The sequence below is a fragment of the Dermacentor variabilis genome, chromosome 3 (genome assembly GCF_050947875.1).
Source record: "Dermacentor variabilis isolate Ectoservices chromosome 3, ASM5094787v1, whole genome shotgun sequence".
Taxonomy (NCBI): Eukaryota; Metazoa; Arthropoda; class Arachnida; order Ixodida; family Ixodidae; genus Dermacentor; species Dermacentor variabilis.
The window spans coordinates 47,447,898-47,460,380 of NC_134570.1; the positions used below are offsets into that span (position 1 = coordinate 47,447,898).

The window sequence follows — 12,483 nt, forward strand, 5'->3', positions numbered from 1 at the left end:
CTTAAAATACGAGAGATACTTGTGAGAAAGCCCTTTTTGTGGCAGTTAAATTGTGGTGTTTCGAATAAATGAAATAACTCAGATAGGAAAATATTATTGTGGGTTGTTAGGAACCCCTTTTTTATGCTAATAAACACATTATGTCAGGATTCCTGCTCGTTTTTCTTTTATATCATCTTGGATAGCGCTTCTGTTCATATAGCAGCAATATATGCCTCTCATCCAGACTAGCTTTTGTCATACTTACAACTAAAAGTCTGGCATTTGCTTGGAAACTATGCCGTGCTGGAACTAAATTTTATATTTTTGCATGTGGCCCATGATTTCTCAACACATGTTCTCACTACCTGACCCATTTGCGTGTTTGTATCCAGACTCGAAATCTTTGCTTTTTGCGTTTCTTTGATGGCCTCAACAGAACCTTGTGACCAACCGGCGAAAGTACAAGAAGCATAACTTCAATGACCAATGCTTCCAGTCCAACCACAACTCTGAGGGCATCAGCGTTGAGAAGGGCGAACCCTTCGGCGAGTTCAATCTGGGATCTACCATTGTGCTAATCTTTGAGGCACCACGGGACTTCTCGCTTGAGCTCAAGGAAGGCCAGCGCATCAAGTACGGTGAGCTCATCTGCCGACAGTCCAGTAGCAGCTGTCAAGAGGCACAGACGTGAGGCCAGCTGCTCCGACATTCAGAGTTTTGTTTTCAACACTCATCATCATTGAATTCCGTCTCGTAGTGAGAGATTGCAATGGGCATGTTGCAATCTTCACAAGGCTGCCTGAAGGTCCACAGAGGTGGTTTGATGTATTTTTGCTATCATCACTGGTGCAGAGCTAGTGTCGCCCCATTGTTGCACCAGCTCACGTGGAGAGCTGCAAAGAGGTGATGTCCCTCCATGAATGCCTACCTTGTATGCGACAACTTTATGCACTGCACCAAGGCTAAACTCTAACTGCACGTTGTTATAGCATTTGGTATCATATGCACTGTTTGTGTCATTTTGTTTTTGTTTTTCTATTGAAAGAGACCGATTGAGATCAGTGCAGCTATGTTATTAGTAAGGCCCAGCCTTTTCTTTTTTCCTTTAGCACTTGCTTTGTGCACAAATGCCTACAAGCACACAGTTTCTATTGTGTTGACCACGCAAATACAACAAGGTTGAGAAAGAGTTGTGCCAAGTAAAGCAGTGTCACTTTAGGTGCCCAGGGGACATGTATGTGCAGGTTATGGTTTGCGGTTGCAGCTCCACATCCACATACGGCTGGTAGAGATGCAAAATGAAATATTGCAATTGTAAAAACTAGCCGTTACTATAATGATGTTACATGTTGACAGTGTACAGTGTTCTCATCAATTAACTTGCTGAGTTGAAAGACATTTTACTTGGTGTTGTAGCAGTTCATATGTCTGACTTATTGCAAATGTGTGATGGTCACGATCCGGGCCTGCCTTAGTAATTTTTATTCCCTGTATGATGATCGGCAAAGTAAAGTGTACCTATGTGCTTCTAGGTTAATGGCCTTCTAGGTTAATGGAGGTTTTTTTCTTTTTCATTGTGATGTTTTGCAATCAAAAGTATGATGCGTATTGTACAAGTTGGAATCATGAAAAGACTTGTGGCTGTTAAACTAGAAAGCTTTTTGATATCTGCAAATAGCAGAACATTTGTTCACAAGTTGGACCCAGTTTTACTATCGTAGCATAAGAGTACTCTTTTATGTGTTGTATTTTCCGGTTCAGGATTGAATTACCGAGGTGTAGCCACGTGATGTTAGTGTAGAATCTGCCCTACACACACATAAATTGCCTCATGGCTGGTTTCATTGTATATCCATGTACAGTCGCCGACCGTTTATTCGGACCTCACGGGGACTGCGAAAATGTCCGAATAAACAGGTGTCCGAAAAAGCAGATTAAGAAAAAAAAATGAAATCCTTTATTTCCACGCACTTATTCGGGCTCGGCAGTAGCCTTGGAAGAAATCGTGAATGCGCCGTTGCACGCTGTTCCGTTTACGCGCAATCAGATGAGCCTGAATCTCTGAGAGGGTCGTACGGTCACTATTGGCGGCTGAAAGCACAGTCACTGCTTGTACACGCTCCGCATGCGACGGCAGCGTAGCACATGGTGCGTCATCTTCCGACTCGGAGTCATCGTCCGGCGGTGCAGCAGAAACCTAACGAATGATCTTGCCGTCATCGAGTTCTGCGCATGTCAATACAGCAGTGTCAGCACCTACGAAACTGTCAAATGAGACGGTGTCCGGAATCGCAATGCCACCACTGCGCAGGTCTCGGCAGAACATTTTCCGCGTCAGTAGGGAGCACATCGGAAGGCGACAAATCTTAGGCCTCCCGGCACCCGCTTGCCGGCATTCCCCAGCGCAGTCTGCGCGGGCACTGTCGCCGCCATTAGACCCTTGACGCGATGTTTACGTATGCCGCGTTGGATCACCGAAACCTCGACACAGCACACAAAGCAAACACCACCGTGCCGACACCAGTCGCACAAACGAAAAGCGCGGCTGCTCGCAGCGTCTTGCGCGAGGAAACAAATCAGCTGCTGGATTGTCTTGACATGGCTTAGTAAGCTGAAATCGGACTGCTGCAGAGCCGCTCTATCTAACCAGGCAGAAACGATGATGATGAGCGGGGATTTCTAGTAGCGCCACTTCGTGGAGCAGCAAGGAAGCTCCGTTCAAAACAAAAATGGCGTTCAGCAAGTCGAACCATGCACCGGTCAGAGTCGGTGCATGGTGCTCTCGACCGAGTTAGCTAAAGGAGTGTCCGAAAAATCAGACGAGAGGTTGCAAGGTGTCCGAACTTTCGGCAGTTGTTATACATTATGGTCTATGGGGAGAATGGCGGTGCCGCGAAGCTGACCGAATAATCGGGCATGTCTGAATTTTTGGAGTCCGGAAAATCGGTCGGCGACTGTATGTCGAAACAGGAGATTATCATTCCTTCAGCATGATTGCTTATTCACACTAAATTGATTTGCTAAGGCAAAGACTATCTGATTCAGCTGCATGCACTGAAGATTGCGGCACTCTTTTGGCTAGCATTCTGGGAAGGAATTTCCCCGGGTACAGTTCCTTGCTGATATTACTGATGGGAGGCTAGTGCCAAGGAGTAGGGCAGTGCAAACAGGGATTTTTGAAACCAGATCGAATATGAATCAAATAGTGCCTGAAGTGAATCGAATCTAATCAAACATGAAATACTTCTTGAATAATGAAAGCTGTTATCACAATAATAAAGGTATGTTCACATCCCAGTATTCTTAAGGTTAACAAGTTTCTGTCATTGCATAGTATGCTATATGAAGCAAAATTTATTAGAAGCACAAATGGAGCATTAGAAGCACATAAGTAGTTTCTTCCCATGCACAGGGCTCTTCAGAGAGTGCAAATGATCACTGTATAGCCTGCAAAGTAAGGCTACATAAGTGACATAGCCTGCTCCACTACGCAAGTTCTCATGTTTTATGTCCAAACTGTGCCGACAGGGGCAAACATTTACCATACTTTTGATCCAACTTTATGCTTATTTAGCTGCAGTTCATTTTTTGAAACATTTGAAAAGTGTTTAAAAAATATTCGCATCTCTGAACAGTTACTATTCGATTCGAAGACAGAGTCAAATAGGACACTATTCAGTTAGTTATTTGAAAGTTTCGAATATTCGCACATCCCTACTAAGGAGTCAAATTTTACTTGTGGGTTATTTTCCATTTTTTAAACAGACGTGAGTGTTCCAGGACAGATCCTTGCTAGTTTGTAACACATAATATGCTACAGTCAAAGGTAATAACATGCACATGCCCGTCAAGGCTGCACTGAAGCTAATTTTATCCCTACACTCTATAGAATTTTTTTGGCCACTTTACGAGCTTGTTTAAGCAAAATGACAGGATAAGGGACAATCTCTCAACTGTCTGTGATATAGTGTTGATATCTGAAGCTGCTGCGCTACAGTGTTCAGAAGCTCCTTGTTTTTAAATTATTCCCTTAATATGATGGCGCCTTCTGTTCACTGTACGCTCTCTATTATTGTTTCTTTCCATTTTGTTTTCATGACACGTGCCGTTGTATTGTACGTGATGTGCACTGCAGGTGCTATTGAGCTTTCCAAACCGCGAATTTCTTGGAGTTTAATTTTTTTCAAAGCCGATAGATTGCCGAGTCCCTAATTCTTTCTGCATTTCTTCACCGGAGTATTGGAGGATATGCAGAAGAACTTCCAGGGTGCATCTCTTCCTCTATCCAGCCTCCGTTTCTTGGAGATCATCATAATGATGGTACATGGCACTCTCTGATAGCATGAAACATCGATAGCACTGTAGCATCATGAATAGGAGAGTCCTAGCGTATGTGAGAAGTATAGAGATTTTCATCACGCCACCAGTGGCGTACAGGCGCCCAAATCTTTAACTGGTGTGCGCGAGCGGCAACTTTTCCGTGCGTCGGCGCCGTATGACGGGGCGAGGCTGGAAACAGCTTAGCAGACGACGGGCCCAGCTGAGCGCGCTTTGTCCCCATGCGCTTAGCCTCAGACTCTTTCCAGCCGCGCCCCGTCATACGGCGCTGACGCACGGAAAAGTCGCCGCTCGCGCACACCAGTTAAAGATTTGGGCGCCTGTACATGGTGGCACACAAGTGGCAGAAAGACTAATCGGAGCATGACATTTATGCATGACGTGGTAGAAAGTAATCCAGAGAAAAGACGGGGAATGCGGGAGATGGAAATTCAAGACGATGAGCAAAATGTGAACAAGGTCAATGCAGGAATGCTCCTGCATTCACCTTGTTCACGTTTTGCTCATCGTTGTGGTAGAAAGTAAGTGTGACTAGCTCATGCCATTGATAGTAGCACTCACGTGCTCCATACCATCTTGACATGGTTACGAGTTTTCCCAGCAGGTTGCACGTAAACGCAGTTGTCTTGTGCTGTCAAATGCTGTTTACTCTTTGTGTCACTTGTAGATAACACCAGAAGCTGCTGACTGCCATGTAACTTTCCATGCTTTAATCTCCTGTAATGGCTGTTTCTACTGGCAAACAAATGAATCAATTTTCATGAGATGGACTCTTGGCTGTAGGTGGTGGTTGCCACGGATTTATTTAACAGCTAGTGTGTGGTGCTTGTAAACTGTCCTTCTTTATTTTCCTTTAGACTAATGGTTCTCTTTTTGATTCTTCATTATTATTTATCATGTGCAGTTCACGAAAGGGAAAAATCGTCATCCAACCGACTGTAGCACAAAGCTACAGGGGCTTCCGAATTGAATTGCCATATTTGCAGTTTCACACCTAAAGTTACAGATTATTGAACAAAAGCCATTGTAATATGATCCTTCACACTTTCTATCACCATAAAAAGATTACTATTCGAAGATGCCACTCGGGCAAGCAATTCTAATCATCTTGCTGCAGATGTGCACGGTACATTGTTTGCTGTCTTGTTACTGTTTGCACAGTTACACAGTTGTTTGTTGTTGATGCTATTTAATTTCTTCTGCGTAAGTTGTCATCCAATTTTTTTTTTTAGTTTAATAACCTAATTTGCATTCACTTTATATACTCTACAATAGTTCTTCAAATATTTGCTCATTTATTGGACGTTATGACTCTTGGTTGCTGCTTTTGGTTACATTTCAACTGTTGAGTCCAACAATCATTTATTTCTGTCATTAAATCTATGTCTGCCATGCAAGTGTGACTGTAATCTGTTAGGAGCAAAGTTGAAATCTTTATCAGAGAGGAAACATTGTCTCCCCTGTTCTTGAAACATTCCTCCTCAAGTACAGAAAGTGAAGAGAAGCATGGCAGCTCAGCTCAACCAGTCACGGCATTTCATTAACACTTCTTGAATGTTCCACTCTAATTTGGCTGACAGGCAATTTTGGTGTCGAATCAAAGGCATTACAAAGGCAGCAAGCTGCTACTTGCTGAAGGAATCGTTGAGAAGCATTACTGAAACACGTTGATCACTTCTGCAATCGAGGGGCAGAGCTGCAGTCTATTCTGAGAAGTCAAGGCTCTGTGTTGAGTAGCAGGATCGTTCAAGAGTGTGGGAGGGGGTATGCAACATTGAGCTCATGCCCTATGTGGCCAACATAGGAAGCATTAAGACCAAACCAGCCTTCGAAAATGGTAGACAGATTTTATTTGTGTTGTGGTTTGATACCAGTCAAAGCCAAAGCATATCGACTTCCTGTTTGTTGTCATCATCATGTTGCGTTTGTATTCATGCAACTGTGAGCCAAAAGAAAAAAGTCAACCAGTCTTTTGTGTCGGAATGTTGGTGTTGTGATTGTTGAGCTTAGGCTCGTCTATGGTTGCTGCCTTGCATATGTCAGTGTTGATGTCGTCGCAACTTTCAGTGTAAAAGCTACTCGCTGAATCGCATGCTCATTCGCATGTGTGATTTCATCACAGGTTACTCTGTGAGAATCTCAAGGTGACTGGTGGAGTTCGACGACACAGGCTAATTACACTTTCTTGTAGGGCGTATTAAGCTAATTTAAGGATGAGTGCACATTCGGCAGAAAAGGAGAATTTTTTGGTTTGTTAGTGTGTTGATTCGTTTGGAATGCTCTAAAACATATTGCAAGTACATTTTAAAGAGGTGTACAATACTGGTTTTCCATTTTATTCAGACCTTGTGGTGATGGTGCATTGTAAGAAGTAGACAAAGAGTGCCAGTGCTTTTAATGTTATAGTCATGCGCAGTAAAAGATCATTGCTGCAGGGCAGTATTATTAGTATATTCTTAGATTTTTGCGAATGCATTTGTCTCACTTTTATACCAAGTGGCTACCACTTAGCCGGTGCGGGAGTTAATTGTTGGAGCCAAAATGCCAAGATGTACCGCGCTTGAAAGTGAATAGCGGGAATGCCGCGTTTACGTACATACAGTGTAAGTTTTCAACTGGTGAAATCTTACGATGGTATGCCAGACCTTTCTGAATGCTTGTCTTGTCGCATTTTGTGTCACGCAAAATCTCAGTGACTTGTAGTTGGTGATTGCTAGAGTTCCTGTGGTAAGGGACAGTGCCTCTGTTTCTGGGGGGGCAGCAAGAACATGCTGTGAAGTGCCTCTTTGTTTTGTATACATGTATAGCCACTGTTTTACATTTGTCAAGTTCAAGGTGTTTGTGTGTGTGATGTTGTTACACTGGAAGAGTATCTTTGATATTGTACACAGTATTGCTTGTACGTCACGTGACTGCGAATGTCTTTCTTGTGCTGAGGCAGGGATGCCCGGCAAGGCCTGAGGCTGCCACGAGCAGACCAGTTTCTATGCGGTGTTTTAGTGGCATTTTTAATAAAGTGCTGATTCTTAAAAAATAAACACCGTAATGTGTCTTGTCTTTAACCCTTACACTGTCATTCCCAAGTATACTTGTTTTGTTTTTAGCACGTGCCCTGTCTCACTTGAAGCAACTTGGGGAAAAAGAAACTTGCATACTTGTTCCGCCATCTCTGGAGAAGTCATCTAAACACACAGAACTTCGAAGTTAACTCTTTGACAGCAGGTGGAGTGAATGTCTTGGTGCTCTGTTGCTTTGTCTCGGCAGGGCAGCCATGGTGAGCCTGTGTGTCAGGTCCATCTGCACTTTGACAGACGGATGGATTTATGAATTGTCTACGGATACTGGTTTGGGAATAATTGATGACAAATAACCAGCTTCTGTGCAGCATGAAATGTCTGCTAAACCATCACAGTAAAACCTGGCATTCAGAAGGTTAATGGCATTGAGAAATCGGGTTACAGGCTGTCATAATGTTGTCTTTGTGACAGTTACGACAAAGTGGCAGAAGACACATCATGGGCTGTTTTTGTTACCCCTGAATATCTTTGCAGAGAAACGAGAATCACAATCCACGTTCATTGCCATGTAGCACAGGCCTTGACTTCACTTTGACTGTGACTGACTGATAGCATCCACTGTCCAACAGTATTTGTGGCTCTGCATACTGCAGTAGTGGTGTGAATGCGACAAGAAGAGATAGCAGCATCCAAGATAACATGCTAGTGGTGGCACCTATTCCTATCCTAGGAGCAATACTAATCTTATGCAATGCATCGGTTTAATGATTACTTATCATCAGCATGTTGTTCAGAGGGTGGTAAGAGCCTGCAGTAAAAACAAAGAAAAATTATAATGTGGTAGTCTTTTCAGTACAATTGCTTTGTATAAAATAGTGTGGTCTTTGGATCTTCCACTGAGGACAGCATGGCATGGCATGGCGAGAACTTTATTTTGGTCCAGAGAAACTAGGGCCCGAGGGCAAAAGCCCCCAGGCTAAGTCGGTGGCTCTGCCCACATAGGCACCGGTAGGCCAAAGGGTTTCCCAACATCGTGAGCTCTCCGGACGGCCAGGAGTTAATCTTGGAGGACTTCGCTGGATATGCGCAGACTCCAGTCCACCTCACTGTTGAGATCCGAAGCCCTTTGCTTGGGCCATAACCAGGACATATGATTAAATAGACACGGAGTGTGTCCACAACTTTAACATTCCGCGGGAAAATCTCGTGAGGCTCACGAGGACAACATGAGCCAATAACTTTTACTTCTCAAGTGATGAAGGAAATGTATTGTGGGGAAACAATATCAAACTGCACATTTAAAACAAGATCAGTAAAAGAGTGATTACAGTTGCAAAACTTTACATAATAGTGTTGTAAACTTTTCACATGCAGTGACTACTCTGAAATGCAGTCAAACCTCTGTGCTGTTGCATGTCTTTGCCAGTCAAAACCATTCTGGGTTTGGTGTTGTCTCAACATTGTAACTATACAGTACGCTTGTCATTTCTCCACAGCTACACATATTTTCACTGTTCTATGTGACGAAATGGGGCACGTTTGTGCTGACGAGCACAAGAACAAGCAAGCACCATTCAAGTGCTGATCTGTGGGTGGGGCTTTGTTACAGCAGCAAATCCTCTTGACAGGCTTGGTTCAGTGAAAGACCATAAATGATACAGGCAGGCAGGCATTCCCAACTACTAAGTTATTGAACAGGCGCTGAACCACTTCTCGAATCCTGAGAAATGCACTGGAATGAGTGTGATGCCTTTCTATGAATATATTCACAAAACATGTTTGAAATGGACTTTAGAATGAGTGCAATGTTTACTTTCCTCATTGCCCCTCAACTCGTCGGTTCCTATCCAGGGCCAGTAGCAACGCCTTGCCTACAACTCTTTTCGTTTTCTTCTTCCGGCATTGAGCTTGTGATAACATTTGGAGGTTTACATCTGACAAAGGTGTTTGATAGTGACAAAGGAGCAGAAGAAGTGGAAGTTGGTATTGATTGATACTATGGAGTTCATGAGATAAACACCGACAATAAGGAAGGCACATCCAACACAAGAGCGACAGATGTGCGCCTTCCATCTTGTGCATGTGTTTCTCAGGTGACCCACAGTACGAGCAACAGCACATTTACTAGAACGTCCAGATGGATGCACATGCATGTGCAAGCTTTTGCTTGCGTAATCACCCAATGGATGTAATTTATGTAGGAAGTCACGCTGGTTGTAATATCATGGCTGACCAGGGTGTCTACCAACCGGGAAAACCGGGAATTCTCAGAGGTTTTGAGTAGTCTGGAAAAACTCGGGGAAAACTCGGGGAATTTGTGCCCCTATCAGGGAAAATTAGGTGTAATTTTATTGAAAGGGTCGAAAGCCGCGGTAATGCTGGCTCGAGTAACAGACAGGAATCGTAATGAATCGTCTTTGACGTCCTGTCGTCGGCTGGAGGAGTTGCCACTGTACAGTCAACGACCAACTTTCCGGGATTCCCGAGAATTTGGACGGCTTCGCGGCACCACCACGTACCCCATAGAGTCAATATATCAGAACTTCTGAAATTTCGGACGCAACAACTCTTCGCCGTCCGATTTTCCGGACGTTTTGCCGTGACCGCAGGTCCGAAACGGCATTAATCAAAGCCACCACAGCTGCCATTTTGATTACCTTGCCGCCTCGAACCGGCGCTCTCGCACGCAGATGCGCTGGCAGCCGTAGCCACCACTGCGACAACGCTAGACCTAGCTGCTTCGACGTTCCCTATGAAGCTTCTTGCCGTTGGGTGCCGTGTTTTTTATTGAATGAATTCGCTGCTGTCAGCAATGGCACGGACTCCGCCTTTGTGGTACTCGCGATTGGCTTAGAAGCTTGGAAAGCACGGTGCGTTGCATAATGCCGGTTCCCGAAAATCAGCTTCGCCTCCGTACAGAAATGTTACTTGGTGAAGCATTGTTATGAACGGCCCGCTGAGGTGCAAGTTTTGCCAGCCAGTTGCGACAGCGGCGTCAACTTTTCCTGGAATGCCACCGCAACGCTCTAGCCACGGCGTCGCTAAGTCGACTGTGTGCGGGGAACAATACGCGCGACCGCCACTCTGCGTCGCGGGATTGCCGAGATGAGTTCGACGAAGCAGGCTTTGTGCCTGACCCGGTCTGCCGCGAGCGGGGGAGTTGCCGAGGGAACGTCTTCAAAGGCCCCTTCCCACGCGCCGTTCAAGACTTAAGACAGTGGACAACCGGTGGCCGCGCTGCGGGGGTCAGCTCGGGGAATAAAAAAGGCGCCTTTCCTGACGTAAGCCCCGAGATCTGCGAAGACCGTCTGACGTCGGTTGAGGACCGTGAACCTGTGCGGAAGTGTGTGTGTAATCCCTCGCGCAGAGCAGGGGCTTGTCTACGTCTACTGATCGAACGTTTCCCTCACCTTGGGATCGAGGGAGGACCGAGTGCTTATAAACCGCTGTTGTGCGGCTGCTCAGTGTACTTTCTCTCGCAGTCATGCTAGACTGATGAACTGCAACGTCCTATGTAGATACTGTAAGTGAACCCATATTCCTCGTTCTCGATGAGAAGCAGTCCTTCCCTTCAACAACGTCCTCAGCGTGGATAAGTTGGACGACGGCATGGGCCAGCTACCATCTAATTCATGCCCGACTCCAATCTTGACAACTGGTTACGAGTGGTGGGATTGACCCCCAATCCCACAGCATACGTAAGAGTATTGCAGTGAAGCATAACAAGCGTGGGGAGGGGCTATTGCCACGTGACACAGTATATATCCTTAACTATACACGCGTGCATCCGGTATTTCCTGTCGCAGTACGAGCACCGATGTACCTAATACGTGTGCCGACAGGCCTTCAGAGCGTTTTCGAATGTGCCTGTGGCGGTTTGAGCCCTTAAGGGCAGTAAATGACGTGTATTTATTTTTTCCAACTGGCCGATTTCTCGGACGTTTTCGCGGCGCCTAAGGAGTTCGAAAAATCGGACGTAGGCCGTGCAGCTGACCAAGAAGATGCTTCAAATGGTCCGTGGGGCGAACGAGTGGCGGAAGGAGGACAACAACAGAAAGTACCTACGCATTGAAGAATGAACGGGAAAGGAAGCGTGCTACCGCCGTTTTGATGGAGCTTGAGCTCAAAAACAAAGTGTTGGCTGATGCCGAGGTGCAGGTGTCCCGCATCCAAACCAAAATAAACTCTTTAAAGCAGTGAAACGCAACACTGAGGCGTCGTGCTCGGGCTGAGAGTATGTCAGGACAATTGTTGAGAGAATCTCAATCGTGACAAAGTTCGGGCCTCATACCACTGAGTTTGCTATCAGTTGATAGAAATAGCTCATATTCGACAATATTTGCTTCTGTATGCATCTCCTTTTTATTCGTATTTGAGAATGTCCGACTGGATTTGCAATTTTTTTCGATTACATTTTATTTGCTGGGCATTTTACTAACCTCTCCCTTCTATTGTCTTCTTGAATAACATAAACACTACTCCTTAGTATTCAAAATGGATTAAGTAGCTTTTCTTAATTTTTTTCATATGCTTACCAGAGAGTGACAGCATTGGGCGATATGGTTTCAGCCCGTCTGGACATAAAACAGTTCTGCATCACTCAGGGAAAACCTGGAAAACTCGGGGAATTTGGAAATGTCAACTTGGTAGACACCCTGCTGACGTAAACACACGGCAGAAAAAGAATGGGGACAGGGGATGAGGGCCCAAAAGGCACAGGGGAGGACAAGCGGTTATGCTGGCTCCGTGCTAGGTGCAGCGTAATAATATTAGGTTCACATATTCGCGGCAGCATAGTGCACAGATAGAAAATGTTTTCTTACTATCTTCAAAAAGCGTTTGCAGTGCCCTAAAAAAAGCCTCAACAAAACCTCTTTCTTTTACTCGGCTACTACGTACAATTCTGCAAGCGGTTGGAGCCCTGTTATCCTTGGTCAAATGCTTAGACCATGCCACCCGCTCCGCGGCTTTGATATGGCGCGGGGACCCTTCCTTTAAGCCTGCGAGGACTGCGCCGTCCAGTTGTCGGCACAGAACGCACACCTCCACGTGACCAGCGTGAAGACCATGTAGGCTGCCGCCGCCAGCTGAAGAGCTCCCACCGCATAGTACAGAGCCCAACCTCCGCGAGCACCCGGGCTCGTGC

The 12,483-nt window shown here is 45.3% G+C and overlaps 1 protein-coding gene across 9 annotated transcripts in view; it reads left to right on the forward strand.

Annotated features, from left to right (window-relative positions):
• Pisd (phosphatidylserine decarboxylase) overlaps positions 1-7,358 on the forward strand; it is a 51,138-nt gene extending 43,780 nt beyond the window's left edge. For all 9 annotated transcript variants that reach the window (XM_075684949.1, XM_075684953.1, XM_075684951.1 and 6 more), the window contains one exon: positions 419-7,358. In XM_075684949.1, the coding sequence (XP_075541064.1) occupies positions 419-673 (255 nt within the window). In that variant the 3' untranslated portion in view covers positions 674-7,358. The remainder of the gene's footprint in view (positions 1-418) is intronic.
• The last annotated feature ends 5,125 nt before the right edge of the window (positions 7,359-12,483 follow it).